The sequence below is a fragment of the Uranotaenia lowii genome, chromosome 2 (genome assembly GCF_029784155.1).
Source record: "Uranotaenia lowii strain MFRU-FL chromosome 2, ASM2978415v1, whole genome shotgun sequence".
Classification (NCBI taxonomy): Eukaryota; Metazoa; Arthropoda; class Insecta; order Diptera; family Culicidae; genus Uranotaenia; species Uranotaenia lowii.
The window spans coordinates 371,916,738-371,944,334 of record NC_073692.1 but is presented as its reverse complement, the minus strand read 5'-3'; the positions used below and the strand labels follow the sequence as shown (position 1 = coordinate 371,944,334).

Below are 27,597 nucleotides of genomic sequence, written 5' to 3'. Positions count from 1 at the left end.
GCTTTCACGAGAGTTCACCTTGCTATTACGGTAAATTTTACCTCTTTATTATTTTCCGTGAGAGGAACACCGGAAAAACATCAGCGTTGCCAGATCTACGAATTGATGGAATCATAGAATTTAGCGGATCACCCAATGAAATCTACGCATTATTTGTGAAATGATTATTGTTGAATTTTATTGAGGTTGATATCCGCTTGGGTAAATTTTATCACGATGAAAAGTTCGTTTTAAAACTGCGATATTCAATCATTCAATGTTCAATAATTTTCGTTTCATTTCTCAGATTATAGGCCAAAGAAAAAACTGGCAAGACTGACACTCCTACACTGCAGAAAAACTGTCGGTCCAGTTTCCAGTTCCCATTTAGTGGTTATTCGAACCGTTCAACTGTTCTCAAATTTCGTCCCAGTCGGCCATCATCAGCCAGCAAGCAGCGAATTCGTTCCGTCCGTCCGTCCAGTTCAGTTCAGTTCAAAATGCCTCCTTGGGCGGATCGGATCATTTTCGCGGTCGTCGTGTTCGCGCTGTTTGTGGTCCCCCTCGTTCTCTGTTCCGGTTGTGTGTTGGTGGTGGCAGCAGCAGATCTGCCTTAAAACTTCTTGTGCTGGTGGTGCGTATCGCGACGCGAGAAGCGATTTGGGAGCTGGAGGAACAGCAAAAAAAATCCCATTCAAGTGCAGCAGCACCACATTCTTTCACTCCGGCTGGTGGCTGGTGTCTACTCTTAAGTGTATGTAGGTATTACCGTTTTTCCTAGGTTCCCGAAACCATTTTGCCAGCCAGCCAACCAGAGGCGCGAGAACGGGGCCAAGGAATTCCATTAATGAAAATTTGCTGCTACTGCCCTCTCAAGAGATACCCATATAGGTGGTGCAGCAGCAATGGTGTAATTGCTCAAAAACTTTCGGATTCGGTCGGTCTTTTTTTGACGTCGTCTCCTTGCCCTTCTTGTATTTTTATCCCCGGGAAATAATGGGGCGGGTAGTCGATAATGACGGGTGGAATTGACCTGTGGGCTGGCTGGTGGAATAGTTATGCAAACGCGTTTGTTTCGATTCCCATCGATTCTGGCTTGACTGGCTCATCGAGATGTTATCTTTTCCCAAGGGGTTTGGTAGATGAAATGTTGACGAAAAGACGGGGAAAGGAGGCATGTTGAAGAGATGGAAAAGGTGTTACTTTTTTGTGTGTGAGCCATGTTTCGGGGGAAGACCTACGGATACATCCGGGGAATTTTCCTTCTTGAGGCAGCCTTCAATTCTTAATAGTTTCTTCATAAAAAGCAATTCAAAAATGTCACTGTAAGAGAGAGAATTCCTTATAAATCCTTCCAGAAAAAAGGTTGATAAAAATAGAGAGCTTAAAGGAAGCCTTTCCAAAAAAAATCCACAAGAATTTCTCGTTGCCTAAAGTTGGAATTTCAGCTGGATAGCTTCGCAGTAGATGTTATGTGTGAGTGTGGTGGCTCTAACCCCTTGCAGCCCCAATTCCTGCTGGGAAGGTAACCAAGAAGCTCCCCCCAGTTAGTTGATACACACGGGACGGGCGGGGTAAAGGAAGGAGTCCACAAAGAATCCAAAAGAGCAAGTGGCGAAGAACGAGCAAAAGTTAATGCTTCTGCTGGGGGCTTTCCAATATTATGTGTGTGCAATCAAGAAGAAGATGATGATGGCCGTGGCCACAGCAAGAAGTAGTTGGAAAGAAGTCTGTCCAGCCAGAATCTGGTGCTACAGGTTTCGAGAGTTTTATTTTTATTTATCAGTGCCAACTCCCATCATCCGTTCGATGGGAATATATGTACCTATATCATACCCTGTACCAGGACCAGGACTGGTTCCTGGGTTGTGAGCAATAGTGGGGTGGCAAGAGTTCAATTCCCGCGGGCGGCCGTTTCGATATTGTGCAATAATCATAACCAGCAGTAATTGTAGGCTTGATACCTAAAATTAAGAACCCAACGACGAATCGCTTATGCTTTCTCCCCTCGTATATTTAGGAAGAAGAAGAAGAAGGCTCCCCAACGACTGCACAGTGAATTATTAAAAAAAAAGTTAAAAACGGGAAAGCAAGGGAAGAAGTAATATGGCAATTTGAGAATGTGCAGCAACGCGACGATGCCGATGATGGTGATGGTGGGATGTAAAAATTTCTGAATTGTGCCTGATAGCCTCGGGGACAGTTTTTGTGGAACGACGATACGGGAGAACGACATAAAAAAAATCTCCACTGAGAAAAAAAAAAGTTCAGGATTCAAGCTGGAAGAGTTATGTTAAGGATAACTAAAACCAATACTATTGCGGAAATAGCTGGATCATCGTTGTGGTAATCTTCAGCAATTCCTCAGCACGAGATATGGATGAACGATTGCTGAACGATCTGCTGGAGTGTTCCGTGTGTCTGGAGCGGTTGGATACGTCCTCCAAGGTTCTACCATGTCAGCATACTTTCTGCCGGAAATGTCTGGAGGTAAGAATAAAGAGCACGTTTATGTATTCAACTAGCATAACAGTTTATATTTATTGCAATTGTTATTTATTGATTTAAGTTTCAAGGTAATACAATTTGACAGTAACAAGTATTCTATAATCTTCAAGTATTCTGGCAAGCATTAGATATTTTAAAACAAGAAATTAATATGGATTACTCTGTACCCTAGGCTATATGGGTCACGGCGACGGCGTGCATTATTGTATTTATGGAATTTGGCGGTTTGGAAACAGACTCTAAACTAACATAAACCTGATAGGGCGGTTGCACGTAGCCTTATTCGATATGAGATCATAGAAAATAAATTAAAAGGTGATTCAATATCGTATACTTTTTCATTGATGATCCATAGCTTCGTTCAATGGTTGAAAAAATCGGTTTCAACTGGTTTCTGTCAACTGGTAGATGTTCAACGAGCCGTTGTTCAATGGAGCAAGTTAAAACTAGTCGAAACTATTCGAAAAGCAAGCATTGATCTGTTAATATCGATCTTAGTAATCATTGAATTGTAACTAGGCGTAATCAATCAATGAAATTTTCACTCTTGTTAGGACTCTCTAAAAAGCAAGTCACTTTTATTCCTTGCGCCCCCTCATCTGCTAATAGGTTATGGGTCTATTCTGAAGAGTTTTTCAAGAAGATTTTCAGGAAGTAAAACCAAATAGAAATGGCTTCAAGTTGTTCAAGCAATTCCTCGAGCGCAGCTGGAAACAACGCAGTCCAGAATTCGCCGGGGTTTCCTGGCATCGAACGCCTGATTGGTCGCGAAAATTGGGCAACCTGGAAGTCTGCTGTCCAAACGTTCCTGGAGCTCGAACTAGAAGGAGGACGGAACGTTGGAGGCTGTCGATTTCGCGAAGGATCGCCGAGCAAGAGCCAAGATTATTCTGCTTCTTGACCCAATCAACTACGTGCACGTCCAAAATGTACCAGCGACCCAGCAAGTTTGGTTTGAGCTGGAAAAACTTTCGAGGATTCTGGATTATATCGCCGAGTGACCCTTATCCACAAGCTCATCAAGACCGAACTTTCTTCGTGTGGATCAATGGCCGAATACGTCAACTAGATCATTTCGACAGCCCACCAGCTTAACGGAATCGGTTTCGCCCTGCCGCAGTCCAATTTCTACCTGAACTTTCTGCAAATCTGTCAGATTTGCAGGGAGCGCAGTCAATCAGATTGTAAAGAAAGGTCACACCGTGGTTTTCAAGAACACCGGATGTCAAGTCATCAACCAATGCGGCGATGTTATTGCAACCGGAAGGCTGATGTCATGCTGAAACAACTAGCAACGCGACCTACAACGCAACGTTCACACGACTAACCAGCTCTCATTTGATCTCCATGGAAATCGCGCAGACCTGTCATACTGGTCGCTTTGTATAGCGCGACCAATCTGATGCCAATGTGTTTTGTAGCGCGACTAGTAGGAAATCCAATAGGAATATTGTTTTTTCTCGATTTGAAGCAGTGATTCCGGGTTTTAAGCACAATAGTACGAAGATCTATCCGAACTTGTGATAATAAACTAAAAACTATCTTAATCGGCGAGAAAATTTTCATGAATTCTTAGTTCCGGCAAAAAAAACAAGGAATTTTGTCGGTTCAAATTGCGGCATTCCTGCATTCCGGGTCGTGATTTGATGAGTTTTTGATGGCTCCGGAAAGAAAGGAGACGATTCAAAGCATTATCAGATGTAGAGAAGTGATGATTTGTAGGGAATTTCAAAGTGACAGGTCGCGCCAGCATGACATACCAATGCAATGCAACGCAATCTTATTGGAACGTTGCGTTGCGTTGCGTTGCTAGTTGTTTCAGCATGACATCAGCCTAAGAAACAGTTCGCCACAAAAGTAACGCGTGACAAGCGCGGTAAACCTTGTCAACACCATGGACTCTTGGGAGGAGAAGACAGGAAATGGTCTTCATAACCGTGTGCAACCTGGCGTGGGAAATTTAAAGTATCACCCTTAAATCCCATCCTTTACCCTTCCTTCCTTATAATTAATCCCGAATCCCATCCTTTATCCCTTCCTTCCTTTTCCCTTTAACCTGAAGGCAGCAAAAAGTGAATAGTTTTAAGTAGAAGATAAGCAAAAAGCAAACACACACTACACTTGAAATGTATCACCGTCGGGGGACCGTCAACAGTTTTTTTCAAACTTCTTCGGTCTCAATAAACTGAATTAAAGTAAAAAAAAAAAAAGCTCAGTTTTCGAAGTAAATAAAAAAATTTATCACAATTTGCTCATGTAAATTTAGGAAATATTTAGGGATATAAGTGACAATTAAAAAAAATGTCCCTACATTTCATTACCTTACTAAAATGTTAAAAAGATAAAAGGTTAGAAAATTTAAAGTCAACACTCTCAGTAATTCAGCAGAAGTTGATTGGTATAATTCGGTCCAGAGAATTGCAAGTAACAGCTGCTTGAGTTTGGTAGACCGACTTTTCTTTTTCGTTGATTAAACACCCCCACGGAGTGGAAAATTTTTGAAAATTCAAAAGCACATCTACTAGGTGAAGTTCAAAGTTTTTAAAGAAATTCGAGCATTTACGGGTATTTTGTAACGGTTTTTTGCCGCTTGGGGGGGGGGGTGATCACCCCGATCACCCCCCCCATAGGACCGCGCCTGCTTTGAGTCATTATTCGCGAGAAGGGTCATTCTACATAATGAATCAACTCCTTATGTCAATTCATTCTTTTTAATCTATTTTCGTAAAAAATACCTGAACATTTTATTTACAATTTTATTTAGTTGTGTCAATTTTTTGTGTAAATTTTGTATGAGAGCCCAAAGTATGAGAATCTCGAAACTATTATACAAACTAGGATTGGTCGATCGTTGCGAGATCGTCTTTTTAACACAAATTTCCGACTTTTTTGATCGATTTTGTATCAAAAAAAATGGTAAATCGAATCAATCGGTTTATTTTCGATCTTTTAAAGTTTTTTTCTATTTATTCCGGAGATTTTGAGATTCATTGTCATTGCTTTTATATTTTTTTTGTATAGGCACCTTTTGCAAAATATTCAAAGAAAATTTCGGAATCAAAAACGTACATAAGGCAAGAGGAATTTAGTTTTCATCAATCAAATAATCCCTTCCGATAAAACCTTTTATTTCATTTCAAGTTCGTTTAATACATGTTTAATCTACTGTTTCCTATAATTCGTATAGCCATAATATAACATCGATCAGGTTACCTTTTTTTTGGGCTGACGAATAACTAATTATAACTAGCAAAATAATGTGTAAATAAACCAACGTATAACTCATAGTTGGCCTACCTTCGACCAGACCGAACTGAGCGCCATTAGAAAATTTAGCAACAACTGAAACTAAATCTCGATTTATTCATATCTTAGATCACAAAACCGAATACAAATGATTAAAATGAATTCCTTGAATTATAAACTATTGATTCTAGCTCATTAACATCAAAGATTTTGTTTCTAGTTGAAAATATTTGCACATGAAGTTCAAGTGTCTCGAAAAAATGCTGATGGCGTTCAGCTCGGTCTGGTCGAATCCCGACCAGTTAACTATGTAATCGATGGTTTTCGGTGTCGAAAAATGTTTAGTCGAACCTAAATAAGTGAGACACCTCTAGAAGTAAAAGAAACGTGAAGGTCTCGAAATTTTTAAAGCAAAAAGTGAAATTAATTTCTTTTATTTTTTTTTAAATGAGTGCAGTAACTTACTTATCTAAAAACGATTATTAATATTAGTTTTTCAAATTTTTGTACACATCTCATATATAAAAACGAAGGCCTTTTCTTCGTAACACCATCACGAATAACAGGCGTCAGAATTATTTGAAATTTTGTATCCTAATCCAAGAGTTTATTGTACCAATGATAGTTTGGATTAGAATTGTTCGATATTGGATCTTGGAAACGATCGATTCAACTGAATGGTTCCAGGATCGACCCACCTAAAAAATCGAAGCAAACGATCTGAAATCGAAAGGAGTCCTGCCTGGGGGCTACTTTATGCTGAAGTAAAAAGTGTAAAACGACATTAAAGCTTATACATTTGAAAATCACCTTCAATTACTTGAGCATTCGACAGAAGTTCTGGTTTTCCTCAAGATTATAGAGGTAAAAAACGCTTTCTATTGAGTGGGTCTCGATTATTTTGGCATTGTGCAGGTATCAAAATTATACATGATCTGAATCTTACGTTATATAAAATCCTACAAAACTAACAATTGATCAATTTTTCATACAAAATTCGTGAAATTACTATAGAAACATTTGAAGTCAAATCAATTATTTTTGTAAAGAATACTAATAAACACTTTTCATGATCACAAATCTAGCGTAACATTTCATAAGGGCAAAACTAGCAGTTAGCTCGAAACGATAAAAACGCGTTTGAAATTTCCGGACATCTTATCAAATCCTATTTAAAAAATCGACCACTTTTGTTTAACAAAATTTATGAAATGGCATAATATTAACTTTATGTTCGTTGGTTATCAAAAACTTTAACATTCTTCCCTAAATTTCAGATACATATTTTCGAGTTTTGCCCTTTGTTTTTTTCCGATTCCAGTTACGCCTGCAAGTTTCGCCCAATTTAATGGCCGTTTTTGTTTTGAACAGGGGACTGAGATAAACGGAGAATCATCGTCAATGATCACACAAATTGTGAAGCCAATGATTGAATTTGTGGTAATTTGTTGAAATTTGTTAGGGAAAAAGAGAAGGTTTGAGTTAAAATGAGAGAAACCAGTGCTCAGAGAGAGTGAAAATGTGCTAATTGTTGCAAATTGTTGCAATTTGTGAAGCGTTGTGGAATTTTGATCATTACCATTCCAAATGCAAGGAATTCTCTCTCCACTGCAATCCCTTGGTTTTGAAGCTACACCCTTTGTTCCTACACAAAAAAAACCTTATTAGGCCGTTTTGTCACACACGGTCAACTCAGTAACGCCTATTGACCCTACACGAATAGAAAAATTAACCCCAGTTACCCCATAGGCGTAACTTCGTCTTCCAACGAAAATGCATCAACAGGAAGTTTCGCTCAAGTGAATTTTATCAAATTTTTGAAAGTTTTGAGTGATTTTAAGATGAAACCGCATTTATAAGGTAAAGTGCAATCGCGTACATCCGGAATGACCGTTAACTCGATTTGTTTACATTGCCAGTTTCGCTCTTTTGAAATGTTACGCTAGAAATGCTTTATAAACCCTAGCCCACACTCGGCAACTAAACAGCGATTTCGGTTGCTGAGACTTGTTTATGTTTACATTTTGAACTAGACGAAGAGATGCATGTCTCAAGACAAAAAAAAAATGATCTTTACAGAAAATTTCCCTTAAGTATCCATCCATTTTATTTCGAAATTTTCGAACCAAATCCGGGTAAATCATGGAATAACTGAGGAATTATTCAATAAAAATCTAGAAGAAAAAATCTATAAATATTCTTATTGTATTAAAACACATCAGCAGCTTTCGAATCTGATTGATCCTAGAGAGTATCCTTCTAACGATCCTTCCATCATTCCTCATTGACTACTAGGACGTGGCCGGCGCCGTTATTGATCATTTTCAAAGGGAGAGTATGAGTTTTGTCCATTATGAATGAACTCTGTTGTGGTATGAGCCTACTTGGTTGAATGATTCAACTGAATCAAAGCAATCGAAAGATTCCTTTTAATTCAACCACGGTAAATGAAAAATTCATATACCAGTATTTCGATAGCAACTTACTACCTTCTTCAGTGAATGTTTTCAATCGAAAACATTCACTGAAGAAGGTAGTAAGTTGCTATCGAAATACTGGTATATGAACTTTTCATTTACCGTGGTTGAATTAAAAGGAATCTTTCGATTGCTTTGATTCAGATGAATGAACTGCTAGTTTCAAGCTCCATTCTTTTGGCCCTCGCACAAAATTGATGGCCTCGATCAATCATGGAGTAGCAACCATTGGCGAGGTAGAACTTGTTCTGCTTAGCCCCGCCAGCGATCATGGAATTTGAAGTGCGTAAATTGAGCAAAGTCTAATCACATATGCTATCTGAAGTTTTAAATGAACGATCATGTATAAGCACTTCAAGTTCAATGGTTTAAGGTTGTATGAGTAGTCAACTAAGCTAAGCTAAGCTAAAACACATCAGCAGATTTCGAATCGTATTTTAGGATTCGAGTAAAATGTTCATGATTTTAAGTCAGTTCATTTTCTGGGATACGTAGAATATTCAAATTTTAAACAAATTTTTTATTTGAAATCATTATAAAATGTTGAATTCTGAGCTCTGTGTTTTTTTTTTGTAAATTCTTTATTTGACTTTAAGGAGCCAAACTCGTTCTGTATTTTTACAATTTAAATACTTAGCTTAACACTTGTTTAGAAGAAAAAGGAGGATAGAAGGGGAAACATGAAGACAAAAAGAATTACAGACGAAGATCAATAGCTTTTAAGAAAAGATATATTTCTAACATGTAGTCCAAGTCCATGACAGCTAACACATCCCTCACTGGAACGTCGGGTTGTTTTCCTCGGGCCCGAAGGGAATCTATGAAGTTCGTTCTGGCGACAAAGTGGTCCTCACACAACCAAAAAATATGCTCAATGTCATGGTAATCTAGGCCGGAACCGCATAAATTGCTGCCAGCAATATTTATACGATAGAGTACCGCATTCAACGAATAATGATTGGACATAAGGCGAGAAAATATACGAATAAAATCCCGATTCAGGTCTAATCTATTTAACCAGGGTTTAAGGCTTACCTTTGGAATAATCGAGTAAAGCCACCTACCCAACTCATCCTCGTCTCATCTGCGCTGCCAGTTGACAAGAGAGTTCCTCCGAGAAATTGAGTTAGTTCTCAGCATTAATTTTAAGAATTTTAAGAGACCAATCCCAGTGTTGTCAAATTTGAAACTGCTCTACTTTCTGAATATTTAATTTGGTACAATAATGTTAGAATTAAAGCAAGCGAAAGTTTACTGAATTCTCCGAATTAACTGCAATTTGCTCACACAAAATCTCGAATCCACAAAACAACTTTCATGAGGCCGTCCTCACACGAATCAACTTTTCATCAGCGTCCCCAAACAAATGCCTCGCACCTACCTATACTAGGGTGTCAATGTATGCATGGGGGAAAAATGTCATGATCGAATTTTGAAAACCGACCATATACACTTTGTAAATTGGCTCGAAAAACTGACCTGTGTAAAACTTCAGTTCAATCGGAATGGATTTAAGGAAGCCTCGGAGACCTAAAATGTTTGGTTTTTTGACCCTCAAAAAATCAATAAAGGGACCAAAGGAAATCGAAAATCAAAATTTTAATTCTGATGCTAATTGACTTATATATGCATAAAACTTCTAAATCTGGTGTTTGGTCAAAAATCGACTTCTTGGACTAGGTCTTTTTTCGGAAAATCGACAGTCCCAGAATGTCGATTTTTGACCAAAAATTTTTCTTAGAGATAATACCAGATCTCGAAGTTTCATGCATTTCTAAGTCATTTGGCATCAAAATTAGAATTCCGATTTTCTTACGTGTCTTACGTGTGGAGGTCTCCTCTTACGTGATTTTCAAATTTTTTAAGTCGATTGTTGACAAAAGAAATTTTGGAGATAACACCAGATTTCGTAGTTTAAATTTTTAAGTCATTTCGCATCAATATTAAAATTTCGATTTTTTCGATTTCCTTTGGTCCTCTCTTGAGGATTTTTGAGGGTCAAAAAAATCGAAACTGTGAGCTCTTTGAGGCACCTCAAAATCAAGTCCGATTGAGCTGAAATTTTGCACAGGTCAGTTTTTGCGCCAAAATGTATATGGTCGGTTTGCGAAATTTGACATGACCTATTTGGCTGCCACCCTAACCTATACGGTACCAAGTTAGCATCAAACTTTCAAACACGGAAAACAAGTTGTTGTCAATTCAAAGCAGCCACACACCAAACGAATGTGTGTATGGGGGGACCAGAAAGTCAGACCCCAAAAGTCCCGGGGATCCAGAGCGCAACCAGCGATTTGCAAATTGTGATGCAAATATTTTTCGCGTTATGTGGTCTCCGTCAGTTCCCAGGCAGGACGCGGGACAGAACCGTTGCCGTTGGTTCGTTCGGCACATTATTTAGTCACTGGACGATCGTCGTTAGAGCGAGCCAAAGGTGTATTGTCTCTGTTGGCCGTGGATACAACATTCATGATTCAGGTTTTGTTTTTTTTTTGTTTGTTTGCTTCTTTTGAAAAGTGTGCTTGTCCGTTAGTTCGTTGCATTCCGGGGGCGAATAGGATGAATGTAATGTGCACTATTTCCCTCTTGGACACATTTGCTTGTCTGTAAAGGCCAATGGAGAGAAAAGTTTTAGTTCCTGTTATTAAATTTTAAAATCTTATATTCGTTTTTTTACAAAAGTTGTGGTTTAGTAGAATAGTACAGGCTAATGGAAGATAAGAAAAAAACTTTCTGCTGCTTAATTCCATTTAATATCAATGAATTCATATGCCCTTTTTTTTGATACTCATGTTTTTAACGAGGGTCAACTTTAGGAACTGAAAAATGGGCAAGATAAGGAACAGTCGGCCAAGATAAAGGCTATCTAAGTAAGCAATTTGAAATCATTAATATGGTTCATAGTTCTAAAGCTACAACAAATTTTACTGTACTGTAGACAAGTTAGCAATAATATCTGTCAAAGGACATTTATCGATGCACATTACAAAAGGCTGAAGTCTTGGTTAAAATAATCAACCATGCCTTTGATAGCAGCTTCGGGCACATTAACATATGTTTGTATTAGTAAAAAAATATTTGTATATGCATTGAATCGTATACCTAACAGATCATAAATGAGTAACCTTCACCATTTAAATTTACACACTATTAAATTTTTGGTGTAAATTTATGTCAAATTGGATGCACAAAACAGAAGCATCACTTTTGACATAAAGTTATAATAGGAAAGACAGAAACGCTTGAAGCCATAATATCTGCAAGACTTAAATTTATGTCAAATTAGATGCACAAAATCAAAAAATCGCAATTCGCATAAAATTACATTTTCTTTGATCTAAATCTAAAGAGCCATACGTTCCTAAAGACATAAACTTTCAGGACATAAATTAAGGAATGTTTTTTCTCATAAAATAATGAAGACATGAATTTTGGTAATATAGATTTGTATTATACATAACTACAGTAAATTTCTTTGAAAACAAATTAGCCTCAAAAATTATATAATATGAATAATTAAAAATTTTCATCTGACATCATATGTTGGTTGCTTGGTTTAGACGCGATGTTTTGAATGTGCTGCCCAAATATTTCTTTGTCTTTTAATGCATGAGCGTTAAGTGAAAGAAATATCGCTATAATAGTATTAAATTTTATTATCAGAACTGATTTCGATAAAATATTTTATACCATTGAAATTATTAGCTAATTAAAAACAGAGTGAAAATTATTTAACTTGTGTTCATTATTTTTAGCAAAAATACCAGTTCATCAAAATTAAGACATACATTTTAAAATTCAATTATTCACCATTTAAAAAAAGTATGGAAATATATACTTTGATTGATATTTAGTATGACTGCAAACGTTATAATGGAAGGACTTTTAATGTTTTTGAAAAACGCTAAAGAAGAAGAAATTCACAGCAATTATCCCTATAATTAAGTGGTATAAGGCAATGTAAAGATAATTAGTTTGATGTGCCTTAACATTCATCGGTAAACTTTTCTAAAACTTAAGTATATAGCTACAGTCTATAGTTATAACTTACTTCATTTACTATTGGTAACAAATATTTCAGTTTTTCGTTCTCATGCGGGAGGTTCCAGTTTAGGGCGGTTCGGGCCCGACGTTCCGGATAAAGTTGTGATACCACCACTTTAAATATATTGGATTCGTTGATATTGGATCCAGCAAAACATTTTTCGTATTTATCTTGATGCGAGTTGAGAAATCCCCCGTTTTAACATGACCTTCATGACTCGGCGTACTGTTAAAAAAAAGTACTTTTAGTTAGCTTGGAAAGAAAAAAATAAACTGATGTAAGCATAGTTATACTCACGGCCTAAAAGTTAATAATCAGAATATTTCGACCACCCGTGTTGGATATCAATAACTTCTTCAAATCGGAAGATTAAGTTTCTTCTCATCGGCACGAGCATTACTCATTTCCATATTGTTCCACACTTTTACTGTTCATCAGTGTGTTAAATGTGCTTTCCAGTTGCTTGATCTAAAACAGCCGAAAATGATTTTTAACATACAGTCAAAACTAATGAAAGCGCTGATAAGCAGGAACAACGATGAATGAGACGCTCGCGCATTAATGCACCCAGTGGCAGATGGTACAAGGCAATTGCCGGTCATTCCAGGTCCCGTTATCCTTTTTTGGGTGGGTTTGCTGTTCTTAGTTTCCGGTAGAATTTTCGACAACGTTGCACATTGCCTAACGCACTGTCGTTTCCGTAACATAAACCGAAAGCTTCTGTTTTGTTGACAGTTGGCATGATGTATCCCTTTGTGGAAACACAAAGTTTAACGGCCGTCGCGAAGGAACCGCCGTCCGAATGCTTTCGAAACTCGTACGGCCATAGACCACTGGCTGCTCGGACGTTGACTGCAAAATAGAATTAAACCTCATTACTTCTAGCATACAGCTTTCGGAAACTTAGTTCAAAAGCAGAAATTGGTTAAAAAAAGGCGATCAACTGACATGAGGCCGTATAGCAAAGTCCTTCGAACAAAATTTGTTATTTTGAATTTTTTATCGCCTTTGTTTGTTTCGGAACATGACAACACAATTTGTTTTGTTTTCGTTCATACAAAAACAACCCATGTATAGTGTATAAATGGTCCCCGCTTTAACTTATCGGGGACCATTGAAATATAACTTAACACGTTAAGGGTAAAAAGGGTATAGCAGTTTGTTACGGTTTATGGATTGAAAATCTGAAACGAATGTATTACGTAGGGGGGAGGGGGTGAAGGGTCTTAAATTTCGTTCTGTAATATTTGAACGGCCTCTCGGAAGTATGTTATTGAAATCTTAACTGTTGGCCAATTTAGCGTTGCCTGCAAAAGTACGTTAAAAATAACAACATCTGGCCTTATGATATGCATAAATTGCAAAAAGAATTCGAAATATGTTCACTTCTAATACATACCTACATTTTAAAACTTAAGTTCCGTTGCGGTAATTTGAGTTCTTGCATTCAACACGCGTTTTAAGGAACCTCTTGGATAACTATGCTTGCACAGTCTTAATTCTTGATGGAAAAATCATCAGGATGAAATAGCCCACAGCACTGGAAAAGCAGAAAGACAGGACAAGGTTGACGAATGATCAGTTCCAATCTCCAGGAACAAAATCATTCCAGTAACTTTTTTCAGGATGATTAAGCCGCCAACATCATCTAAATCGGACCTGAGACCTTCTTTTTATAATAAAGAGTCGTTTTCTCTCGTCCTCTGCAGTCTGCAAATAACGGAAATAAAAGAGATAGTAACAAATTGTGACGTTGTAGCTTCCATCGTAAGTTCGGAAATGTTTTTTTTTATTGTTATGTTCTTATAATTTCATAGTACATACTTACATTTTGCGGATCTTTTAAATGGATCCAGTGACTAATGTGATGTTTACCCGTATACCTGCAATCCCACGGTAGTCAGAACCCATCGAAAATCGATAAGGAATCCGAAGCAAAAATAGTAATGAAAATAAGTATAGATTAGCAAAATAGCACTACTCACTGACTTTTATCAAATAAACTGCGGGCAGACTCACGATACGACTGCTGAACTAATCCAACGATGATTGCAGCCTTATTTAACTCGAATAAATACGTAGAATCACTTCGATTCCATGACACGGCACTTCGCGAAATTTGGTTTGTTTACTTCATGTCAACATTTGCACGCTCATTTATTTTAATCTTAAATTAGGCTTTAATGCACTTAATTTTACATCATAGAAGACATACATTTGGGTTTAATAATGATTTTTCGAATTCTTGACATAATTTTATGGTACGTGCGATTGAAACGATGTATAGTTAGGTTGTTTTCAAGTTAAATCAATGAAAAAATTAGGTCTCCAAGCGTTTCTGGCTCCTATAATTTTCATAATTTTTTGGTGTGTACTTATGACAAAGTTTTCCAAACGTTCCAAGTGTAGGAAAACTACTTTTACACCCTACGATCAGATCCAAAGCCAAAAGTCGCATCCTCCTTTTTGGTGGCAAAAAGTGATGTCCGAAAATTGAATAATCTCCATGGGAAAAAATTACACTGTACAAATTTCCTTATAAATTCTATACATTCTTTCAAATGACAGTCTGTCTGTGTCAGTCTGTGATAGTGAAACCAAACTTTTCACTCTCGATGGAAAAGAGATTGCATTTAGCTAGAAAATTTGCTTGAATTTTCGTATGTAGGTAGGTGGCATTAAATATTTTTTGTTTCGATCATTCGTTGATCTCATTTTTGGCGCAAAGATAGCACAGATTGGCATAGAGATTTACAAACCCGTACTCCTTTTACGGCACTGCTGCTGTGGAGAATGTAAGCACTTTTTTTCATACATATTTTTATAAAGCGTTTCAACCTTTGGGCCGGTCACCGCGCTCCGACTGCAATGATCTTCGTAGAACGCAGCGTGCACGAATCGGTCGGTCGCTCAGAGGACTTGTTTATGCCCCCTCTCGTAAGTATGAGAAGCAAGATCCGGTTTGATCATACTGTTTTTTTCTCCTTGGGACCACCACAGCTCCAGTTCTCCGGGCAGCCAGCCATTTCAGTAAGGCAGCAGGAGATTGTCTTAGCCGATATTCGCATCGCATCGGTCGGAAAAACGGTGACTCAAAGACTGAACCGATAGTTTTTTCGCTTCAAGTGGGCAAAGAAAGAGCATTCAGTCGGATAAGGTTCACCACCAACCAGTATGCGACCGCTTGGATCGTGGCTTGGCTTAGTTAAATGAAGGTGGCTTAGAAATCGGAGGAGACAGAAGAAGGAGGGTAACTTGGTCGTTTCATGGTTAGATCGCGTTTGAACATGTTTGCAACGCAAATCCTGCTAGCTGGAGGTGTGGAAACAAATTAATATTTTAAATGGTTCACATGCAACGTGGATTTGTAGACGTACTCAGAATGGAAAAGAAACAGTAGGTATTAATTACCTAATTATTTGAGTAAAGAAGACAGACCCAAAGCCAGGAAAATTTACAAAAGGAAACCAAAAATCAGTTTTGAATTCAAGATCAGGGATTCAATCTAAAATTCATAATTCAGAATTATAATTTAAATTTCCATGTCAGAATACAACAATTCAAAAAATGTGTGGTAAGCACAGGTATGCAACGTTACACGAATACTCTATAAAAAGTATGACCAAATCGCGTTTTCAAGCCTTTTTTGATCAGATTTAAACTTTTTTGCCTTGATTGAATTGGAGATGAAATCTTAAAAACATCTAAAAAGGTTACTTCTGATCAAAAAAGCTTAAATCTGAAAAATGTTCGTCACACGGCTGGTTGTATAACGCTACACGCTTGATAATCACGTCATCATGTCATGACGATCATTGAAAAAAACTATCAATCATATAAAAACAAGTGAATTAAAGATAAATTTTGAATTCAGAACTCTTTCTTGCTAAATATAAATATACTTGCTAAATTAGAAATGTAAAAAGGAGCTTATATAATTATATTCTCCCTAAACTTTCAAATTCAAGATTCAACCCAAGACAAAAATTAAAAATAAATCAACAAGTCATCTTGACGCACGACACGGTATATTTTTTTGTAGTTCAATATCAACAAATTCGTCATATCTCAAAAAGTCTATAAGTCTTACATTTAGCTCAAAGTTGGGACACTTTTCAAAAACCGAACTAAAAATTTAAACCCGATCAGTTGCATCAGAGTTGCATTTGAATCCTTTTTTCATACTAATTAAATTACAGTTGTTTATCTCTGTGCGAAAAATTTGCAATGTACTTAAAATATATAAAATAGCTACTTATCAGGTACCAGAATGGGGGTAGGCTTAATAGGCACGTTATCCAAACATACGAGAAAATTGTGCCTAGCCTTTTTTTATCCAAAATTTCATCATTTATCTGAGAAACCTGCAAAACCTATAAAAAGAAGAAATAAATTCAATCTATTTAAGGTGGCATAAAGCCTATCCGCTTAGGGATTTTTAGCATAAAATCTATTTTCCACATTCTGAAAGGAATGTGTATGTCTTTTAAGTTTAATTTCTTAAACTCAGACTCGCTTATAGCGTAAAATCTTAGAGTGCGAGAACGAAGTCTGGCTAATGAGGGACAGTTACATATAAGATGGAAAGGATGTTTCACATCTGATACACAACTACCACATACTGGAGATTCAGCACGCTGAATGTTGTGCGACCGCCAAGTGCTCTGATCAGGATGCTGCAATCAGATTTACTCAAAGTTAACAAGTAACTCGATATGATTGGAGATGGTTTTTCTAAGAATCAATTAGTTTGGCTACAAGTGTCCAAGAAGACCAAGTTTGAATTTGGTTTCTGAACCAACATGGCGATATTGGGACAGCCGGCTCTGGTCCGCAAAATTTCTTTTCCGACCCAACTCTGGCGATTTTGTCGGCCCCCTTTTTTCCCAAAATTCTCTTATGTCCGGGTACCCATAGAAGGTTTAATCCATTGCCTTCAGCATGTTCTACGATTGCTTTCCGGCATGCAATTATTGGTTTTGATCTAGTACTGGAAGCACTTAGTGATTGTTCTTGAGTTAGTTCTTGAGTTATAAAGACAAATGTATAAAAGCCTCCATTTTTTTTATTTGTTTCCCCAATGGTAGTAGAGAGGGGTTTTAAAATAATCATAGAACCATATCTCGTACCTAAATATCTGCTCATCAAGGTTGCCGAAAAAAACTCTGTGTTTTTGACAAAAAAAAACTCGAATTCTGTGATTTAAATCTTAAATTCTGTGAGGGTTTTCTGTGACGCTTTTTCTATGAAGTTTATAGGGAAATCATGTCAAACTTCAACAAATTGGAAATTTCTTATAGTTTTAATTGAAGAAAATTCCCTAATCCGCTCTTGAATGTCAATATGAAACTACAGGGAGCGAAACAAGAATAGTACCACTATGTGTTTTGCTTGTTAAAATATGAATGATGGAAATTCGTCAAAAAATTTCTACTACAATTCGTTTAAAATTATTTAATGGATAATTTAAATATAAATTTACTTTTTTATGAAGCGATTGACGTAGAGGACTAAAAATATGAAAAAGGTGCGAAATAAGATTTTACCATGTATGATTTTCTTATGATTTTCGTATGATGGAAATGAAACCAATATTATTTCTTAAAATTTTCTGCGGTAAAGTAAATAATAATGCTTTCACGACATTTTTGAATAGATAACTTCATTTTAGGGCGTTTTAAAAGATTTTCCTCTAGCACTAAAGAATTTAAACAATTGAGCTGGTTGTACTCCATTTACCCGAAAACCACTGCCCAGAATAAAAAATCCCCAGAATTTCAATCGCCAGAAAGAACCATTCACCAGATTTTTTTTCCCCTGACGAACCATTCCCCAGAAAAATTTTCGCCAGAATGTACCATTTACCAGAAATTTTTTCACCAGAATGAACCATTTACCAGGATTTTTTCGCCAGAAGAACCATTTCCTAGAAAATTGTTACAAAAAAATGGGGTTTCATAACCTTATTCTTTTTCGGCAAAGCCGCAACCAACGAGGATGAAGGGGCTGAGGCGGCACAAAGCCGCCGATGGTCCCAAATCCGAGGTGGCCGCCGACCCGCCGCACACAGGAGTATTTCACTCAAAAACAAAATTTAAGTTTCATTGGTTACTTTTATGTCAATGATTATTTGATTCTTGAATAAATTTAACACCATGTACCGGTCATTTTTTTGACATCTGATTTGTTTATAAGCTGTATCAGCTGTCCAAACTTTAGTATTTTTATGAGATAGAATTTTTCTACAAATCGTTGAATCAGCGCGACTTGGTCAAATCTATGAATAAAACTTTCTTAAGCGACTTAAAATGAAAATTTTAAATAGAGAACTTCAATAGAAGGATTTCAAATATTTTTAAGTATAATAGATAAAAATCGATGGTTATAGAGACAATATGCAATGCTTTAAAAATTCTTCTATTTATTTTTCGTTTTAAACGTTGATTTTTTTACAAAATAGTGTTTTTGTTTATGTTCCCAACAAGTCCCGGCAAAATGTTTGATATCATTTGAAAAATGATAACTTCAATAATCATGTGCAAAAGAAAAAACTCGCGCAAACTCGCGCATTTTTGATATTTTTAAGTTTGAAGTTTAAAAATATTGATACATTTTTCCACAAAAAAGTCACCTAGGGCTTCGTTTATTTTAAATTAAAGCTCAGTTAAATTTATGTTCTTTTTCGAATATTTTTGAATGTTATTTAACTTTCAAAAACAAATAAAAAAATTGATATTTTTTTTAATTTTACATTTTTTTTTTTGACTTGGATTATCTATCATGTCATATAAATGTTAGAAAATTTCTAATAGATGATTATGAAAAATTACGAAAACGGTAAAAAATATATTAAATCATCTTAAAAACGTTTGATAAGTCAAAATAAACTTTTTTATTGATTTCAAACCTAAAAAACACTTTTGGCCAACTTTAATTGTCTTCTACGTACTCCTATGTGCGCCGTCGGAAGCGGCGGCCCCATTACATTGGTCTAGGTCTGCCGGGGCTTCCTAGGTCTGCGTGAAAGCTAGGGGTGATCTCTTAGGGTGAAGGACAATATTTCTTTAAAGTTCGAACGCGCAGCGTGAGGAGTCGTATATTAAAACGGTTTTCAAAGGACCATGGTAGGCATTAAATTAATTCAAGCACCCAAACCACTAAACATAATATCGGTTCTGAAATAATTTTTGTTGGAAACATTCAAACAATTGGTTTCATTTGAAAAATCATTTTGAAAAATTTAATTTCGAATCATATGAAATTTACAAGAATTCATTAGATTTAACAGCACAAAAAAAAATACAAGAGGAAATAATCTGGGATTTGTGTCATTCTGGGAAATGTTCTATTCTGGGAAAAAAAATTCTGGGAAATGTTCCATTCTGGGAAAAAATTCTGGTAAATGGTGCATTCTGGGGAATTTTTTTCTGGGAAATGGTTCATTCTGGGGTTTGATTTCGGGTATTTGTCATTCTGGGGAAATGTCATTCTGGGCAATAGTTTTCGGGTAAATGGGATACAATCATTGAGCTATGATATTTTATCAAACAGCTGAATTTCTTCATGAAAATGAAGTGACATGACGAAATATATATTCTAGGCTGAATTAATTTGGACAAGCTAAAAATAATATTAAAACAAGCTTAATATTATTTTTTTATCAGTCTAACACTATTTTCCTAATTTGATGTCGTAGAGGGCAGCACTATCTTGCTGTTAAACGTAATTAAGACCCATTTTCGACTAACCAGGATTAAGTAAGATGTGCTGAATGATTTTGATCAAGAAAAAAGTACTTGGTACCACATAAACGCCTTGGAAAATCTAAGATCACTGAATGAAATAATTAGAATTGCATCAAGGTCACTAAAAAGAACAATTATACGGATCGTTATTTAGAAAAATGTTGTACTTTCCGTCCGATGAAGCTTGATGGACCAGATGGCAGCAGTATTATTTGAATAATTTGCAATAAGATCGGAAGTGGAGATGAGCAGAAACTTGGGTGATGGTAAATTCTTGAGCTGGTGAGTTTTTGCAAATCCAGATAATTTTTCTTCACCGTGAACTCAAAAAAAAAACTGTGTTGGAAAACTTGCTTGAAATGATGAATATGGGCCAAAATCTACTCGGAAAATCAATATTGAAACAAAGTGTGGTTTACTGAAAATAAAATCGAAGTTTTTGAATTTTAACTTGTATTTTCTGATTCAAAATTAACCCAGAACTTTTTTTACTTCATTTCACGTCATGTTCATGAAGAAATTCAGCTGTTTGATAAAATATTATAGCTCAATTGTTAAATTCCATAGTGCTAGAGGAAAATCTTTTACAAGCCCCTTCAAATCCTTTGTTATTCTTGAAATCGCCCAAAAATGGAGTTGTCTATTCAAAAAGGTCGTGAAAGCATTATTATTAACTTTACCGCAAAAATTTTAAAAAATAAAATTGGGTTTTGGTACTATTCTTATTTCGCACTTGTTTTTCATATTTTTAGTCCTCAACGCCAATTGCTTCATACAGGGTTGCTAGCGAACCGGGAAAACCGGAAAAAACTTTGGAATTTCATCACGTCACCGGGAAACCGGGAAAATACCGGGAATTTCGGCACCTCACCTGGAAAATTGACATGTTTGATATTTTCTCATAAACGCTTATTTTCGTTCATTAGTAAACAAACGAAGTTTGAATCGCTTTTTTAACTAATTGCGGAGAAATATGAGTTATCAAATTTTTTCGCTCTCCGCAAGCAAAAAATTTTGTAGCGTAAGACGTTTTTCAAGCAGAGTTACACCTCTTTTTCACCAGAAAAAAGATATTGGTTTTCCAATGTTGATGTTGTTGTGTATTTCGTTTGAATTGGCCTGAGGAACGAAGCATTACGTTGCAAGTGTTAAGTTTTTTAATCCATTCTACGTTAAGCTGTTATTTGAAGTTTCCGAAATCTAAGGTCTTAACATTGATAAAAAATAATATCTTACACTCAAACAATTAAAGCTCAGCCCTGTCTTATACACGATTTATATATTTTCACGAATCTTTAGTTCAAATGACTATTATTTAAGTTATTCATTGTTTTGTATTTAAAAAAACATTTATTTCAAAAACATGTCTTTGGGTTAGAAAATAACTAAATATTTTCCTGAAATCTGATAATTTTAAGTTTTTTACGACAAATCTCTATACTAGTTTCGATGTATTGTTTCGTTCGATACTGTTCGATACTGTTTCGATGTATTGTTAACATATTTCTATACAAATTATAGAGTAAGATGGGGTAAAAGTACGAATCGGGTAAAAGTACGTTTTAACCTTCCAAAGCCGTTCGCTAAATATCCGTTTCGTGGAAATTTGAGTTGTAGTTTGATTTCGTTCTCCTGGCTGTAAATGTTAACCGATTTTGATGATATTATACTGATTGTGTAGGTATTTTATTCTAATTACTCAACATTTTAAAATAAAGTCGATATGTATCACCAGGTTACTAGAAACTGGTTCAGAAAGTAAAAATTCCAAAAAATCAATTTTATTTTTAAAATACTCATAACTTCTGACAACTTTTCTGTATTTCACTATTTCATTGTTGTTTGAAATTGCCAAGAATCCGTCTATCCGACAATGTATAGATATGTTGGGGTCCAATGAAAGTTTTGACCGCTAACACAGATCCTCCTGTACAAAAAAATCTTACTTTCAAAAACGACATCCAATTTTGGCTTTGCTTAGCCGTATTTCATTTCCCAATGAACCGATTTTCAAAACTCAAATTTAATTTTTTTTGTCGTTAATTTGATCATTATTTTCATAGAATATACTTGGTCTGTCGAAATAACCAGTGCATCGGTATATCGGAATGATGATAAAGATGTTTAAATGTGCGCTTCGGGTCATATTGACCCGAACAGCTTTGGAGGGTTAAGATTGTCACAAACTAGGAACAGCAAAATTCCAAACTCTGGCGGGGATTGATAATGATTTGGACTGCCTACATCTAGACATAACTTTTTTTTTCGTAGAAGTTGAAAATGCTCCCAAAAATGAGGGAAAGTTGCATTTTATGAATCACAAAAAATCTTAAAGGGGCAAAAGTACAAACTGCAAATGGGGCAAAAGTACAAATGATATCCAGAATCCATAGTTTATACTTTTTTTAAAGTGCACTGGAAACATCAGCGCATATTTTTGAATCTACAAAGACCTGCTCGCGCGAAAGATTGCTCAAATAAGATGAGATACGATGAACACTTCGTAAACCAGACGAATATAAAAAATTAGTGGAGAACTCCGAATTAGCTCAGGTTGTTTACCTATGTAAAGGATATCCGAAATGAACACAGAAGCTGTAGGCAAAAATTGATATAAAATAGTTTTCCTCTTGACTTCATGCAGAAATGTGGAATTTTGAATAAATGTACGTTTAGCCCACATCATTCGAATTCTTGCTCCAGAGGGGGAGGATAGCACTTAGGTCGTACTTTAACACCACCATACTCTACTTTTTTTCTAGAACTCTTTAAAAAATCTAGAAAATTTATATAGGCTTAAAAGTACTACATTACAGTTTAAAGATCAATTTAACCGGACTTATTTTTTCAAAATTGTTTAAATTGTGAGGTTCGTTAGATTTGTTAAAAAAATCATAAAAACCTTTTAAACGAAAAGACTACATGTTAGAAGACGCCGAAGTGTTTGTCATGATTTCTAACCGTTTAACGAGTTTTGGGATAAAATTAGTAGAAATTTGAAGCCCTTTACATTGAGTTTTTTTTATTTACCATGATTTTATTTCAAAAACGGGCAGCATTTATGACCGGTAGAAAACCTGGGAAAAACCGTGAAAAACTTTGGAAATTCAAATCGAAAAATCGCTAGCACCTTGTTCATAAAAAACGTAAATTTATGTTTAAATCATCCGTTTGACAATTTCAAACGATTGTAGAAGAAAATTTTGACGAATATCAACCATACATATTTTAACAAGCGAAACACATAGTAGTAGTACTATTTTCATTTCATTACAACTTTTTTTGGGTGCATTCAAATCAAACAATTTTTATCGGGGACCCTCAATGGATGCTTGAAATTTTCAATTTTGCATCATTACTTTTTTATGGACGCACCATGAAAGCCCAGGAAGAAAACTCCCTAATCAGACTTTAAGTGTCAATTTGACACTCCTCGCTTAAAACCGCTATATCTCTTATGTTTCTCAATCGATTTTTATGAAGTTTATAGTTTTGGGAACCACACTACTAGGATCTGTATGAAATTGTCTTGCTAGTGAATAAAAACTTATTGCGGCAATCTCGAGTTAATATACTCAAAATCCAGTAAAAAAGTTGAATTTTAGGGCAAGAAAATCTGAGAAATTGCCAATTGACAAAAAGTTAGAAAAACAGCAACTTTTAAAAATACGTCAAAAATTCTGTGTTTCGTATTTTGACAATCTGAAAAATGCAAAATTCTTTTCAAAATTTAACTGGTGTGACTTAAACAATTTTGACGGTTTATTGATAGAAAAGTACGCCTTTTACAACTTTTATACATTTTTTGTGGTCATGACATTAGAAAATTTCTAAAACGTATGTCCTTATGTACAACGTATAGCTTCTAACTTCAGCTTTTTTGGACATTAAGTGATTTTTTTTCAGCATTCCGTAGCTGTTGTTCAGTTTTTTTTCCAAAGCATGTTTTTCGAATTTTATTTCTTAGACTTTGAATAACGCAAATCTGAAGTGTTGTAGGTGAATAATGTCTGAGAAACATATTTGAGTTATCTACATTACAAGGTTTCCAAAACTATAAATTTGGTAAAAATCGGTTGTGAAACAAGAGAGAAACATGGGTTTTAGTCACGAATGTCAAATTGTCACTACAGGGACTGTAAAGGGTAAAAATTTCAGGGATGGATGAGGGTTAATATTTCTTCAGTAACTTCCTAGTAACGATGAAGAAGTTTGGTCTTCAGCATACTTAAGTATAAAACTTTGTTCCAAAATTCGTATAGTTTTATCAGTTGTTCTTGACAAGGATTCGGAATTATAATAAATGGAAAGACTCTTTTAATTTACTAATCGTTTCAAAAATATTATACCTAAAGTTATTGAATTAAAATATAGGTAGAAACAATAGTCCACAAATCCCCTTAAATCAGATCGATTCACTTCAATTAACCTTCCCATGCCGTTCGCAAAATATCCGTTTCGGGGAAATTTGAGTTGTAGTTTGATTTCGTTCTCCTGGCTGTAAATGTTAACCGATTTTGATGATATTATATTCATTGTGTAGGTAATTTGTTCTTATTACTCAAAATTTTAAAATAAAGTCGATATGTATTACCAAGTTATCAGAAACTGGTTCAGAAAGTAAAAAGTCCGAAAAATCAATTTTATTTTTAAAATGCTCATAACTGTTGACAGCTTTTCTGTATTTAAGTGTTTCATTGATGTTTGTAATCGTCAAGAATCCATCTATTCGACAGTGTAAAGATTTGTTGGGGTCCAATGAAAGTTTTGACCGCAATCTCAGATCTTCCGGTAGAAAAAAATCTAACTTTAAAAAAACGATATCAATTTTTTGCTTTGCTTAGCTGTATTTCATTTCCCAATGAACCGATTTTCAAAACTCAAATTTCAATTTTTTGACGTTAATTTGATCATTATTTTCATAGAACATACTTGGTCTGTCAAAACTCATAGTTCTTCAGTATATTGGAATGATGATAAAGAGATTTTAAATGTGCGCTTCGGGTCATATTGACCCGAACGGCATGGGAAGGTTAAAATTCCCAGTGGTAGAAATTATACAACTGAGGAAATAACAACAACAGGTGCCTCTGCCATTACTGAATTCATGCTCCTCTAAAGAAACTAACCGTTGAAAATCGCTCCCCGTCGAATTTGTATCGCAAACAAACTCAACCTGGCATTCAGAAGAAATAATGCTGTTCAAAATAAGGGTAAGACATTGTGGTAGCCCGGTCGACATTGAAAACAGCAACTTTACCTTTATGTTTCGTTTTTTTTATATTTTTTTTGTTCTTCTGAAGATCTCTGCTTTTCTTCACTTTACACTACGATCGATTGAACCTTCGATTCCCATCAAACCCGAATTCGAAGTTTACCCCGGAACCGTTGAGCGAAGAGTTTTCAGAGAAACCACTTGACTTATATCCTCCACTTTGCCTCTACTCACCGAAGTTTTATCTATTTGAGCTCATTTTTATAATCGATCATCATTTTCATTTTGATCATCATCATCATCATCACATTTGAAGCGGTTCCCTCACAGCATCCATTCGTCTTGTTCTGCTGGAATCGAACGTCTCGTCGTTTCACGCTTCGACTCATTGCTCTCTCCTCTTCGCGTTGCAGACAGACTGGCTTATTATTTTCTATTTGATTCCATATTTGCACTTCTCAGCTGAACAATATTTATCTCGAAATAAATTCCGGCACCACCGCCATCAGCAAGTAGGTAAGATGATGGACTCTGGACCGGAGTAGAAGATTCCGTGCCGGGGGAGAAGAAGCTTGAAAGTTGAGAAATTCAGCGGAAAAAAAAGAACTAGGAACGCCCGACGAAGCACAAGGAAAGCAAACATATCAGCAGCAGCAGCGTATTTGCTTTAGGAATCGGGCGCAGCAAGGAAGGATGAAACGGAATTTGGAATTACTTAGAATGATGAGGCGTCGGATATTTTAATGTACAACACCGACGGTTTTCTTTGTTTTTTTTTCTCCAGCGTTTTTTACTTAGCGAGCAACGATTGAACATTCAAATTGTGGGAATGAACGAACCGTCTGAATCTGAATGATACAGGAATTTCATCATTCTAAACATCCGCCTTTCGGTTCTTTCCAGCGGCAGCTGGGCGTTATGAAATTGATGTTCAGCTGATATGTGTTTATTTCCGAGAGGGTAAACCTAATCTATCGCAACTCATCGTGCGCTCTCAACATAGCGCCAAGCAATTCGAGGTTAAGTTGATTTACATTGTTTTTTTTTATTGTGTGATCTATCGATCGTCTTAATTTATTAAGCTTAACTCAACCTTGTAATTGATTTATAACTAAAACATCGCTAGAATTTTTGTCGCCTTCGGTTTCCGTTTTATGTTTTTTTTTTTCATTAACGGCTTTGCTTTGGTTTATGTCATTTGACACGTTGAAATCAGGACTTATGTGTTAATTTATGTTTGTCGAAAACACAGGTTCAATCCATTTTTTTGGTTTCCGTGGTTCGATTTCCTTACTTCTGGAATGTGTTTTCTAACATTCATTAAAAAGTGAGAATTTTCATCTTCCAGACGAATTTCCGATCTTTTCAAAATTTAAAATTCTCAAACAGTATGTTCGACTTCAGTAGGGGTATACGCTTTATACGAGATTAAATTTGTGTCAGACGTTTCTCCAAGGTGCAAGTTTGAAAAAATTAGTGTCGCTATGCTCTGTTTGTTGTAAATGAATTTAAACTCTTGCTTTGGAATTTCTTGTTAAGAACGAGTTATTAAACATCATCCTCAATGTTATATCTGAATGTTGGTATAATTGAAAAAAAAAAAATTAAACTGATTTATAAAGCTTTTGTTAAAACTATAAACTATATCAAACAGTGTCTTGTTTTTTGACTTTGCCAAATGGGTGATTATTTTCTGGTTCGAAACAATACAAAATTTATTTAAGTCTAGAAGAAATACAATAAATAAAAAAAATATCAAAAAATACCACTAGAGAAATGAATAGAAAAATTTATAGTCAAAAAATATTCTATGTACATATCTTATGAAAAAATAATGTAATACAAATTTATGAAAATTTTAGTAAACAACCAAATCAAAACACGTGTACCTATCATTCCGAAAAAAAAATCAAAATGTTAATTTTGAAGAAGAATAAAACCTACGAAGAGATAATAAATCATACGAAAAGGGAAAAATATAACTTAAGTGATGTAAAAAAAAAACAAATAATGCGCTTAAGTAAACAGAATGCAAAATATAGAAAAAAAATGAAAGAAATAAAAACCTATACAAAGAAAGAATATAAAATCAAAAGCAATAATTTGGGGAAATAAAACAACTTATCAATAAGAAACAACAATTAAAAATATAACGAAAAAGCCGCAGAAAATTAAAAAAAAATCACGTGGTTCTGAAAAATTAGAAAATAATTAGATAAAAGATTTATATAAAAATTAAAAAATTAAATGTTTAATAATTAAAAAATATATAAAAGAACAATAAAAATAGAGGGAAAAACATACCAATAAAAAAAAAACAAAGTTTGAAAAAATTGAAAAAAAAACTAACAAAAACATAAAAAATAAAAAAAAACTTTTTTT

The 27,597-nt window shown here is 35.3% G+C and overlaps 1 protein-coding gene and 1 long non-coding RNA gene across 4 annotated transcripts in view; one reads left to right on the top strand and one right to left on the bottom strand.

Annotated features, from left to right (window-relative positions):
- The first annotated feature begins 446 nt into the window (after positions 1 to 446).
- Positions 447 to 27,597, top strand: part of LOC129742544 (E3 ubiquitin-protein ligase SH3RF3-like) — an 80,763-nt gene continuing 53,612 nt past the window's right edge. Inside the window, exons 1-2 of one of the 3 annotated variants that reach the window (XM_055734452.1) lie at positions 447 to 733; positions 2,000 to 2,469. In XM_055734452.1, coding sequence (XP_055590427.1) covers positions 2,356 to 2,469 — 114 coding nt within the window. In that variant the 5' untranslated portion in view covers positions 447 to 733; positions 2,000 to 2,355. Of the gene's footprint in view, positions 742 to 1,999; positions 2,470 to 27,597 lie in introns of all 3 variants that reach the window. The other 2 variants (XM_055734453.1, XM_055734454.1) reach the window with 2 other exon arrangements.
- Positions 11,677 to 14,234, bottom strand: LOC129742547 (uncharacterized). The gene is made up of 4 exons (XR_008736544.1): positions 14,084 to 14,234; positions 13,655 to 13,965; positions 12,553 to 13,107; positions 11,677 to 12,480 (listed from the first exon to the last, which is right to left on the bottom strand). It is a non-coding gene; the product is annotated as an uncharacterized LOC129742547 (long non-coding RNA).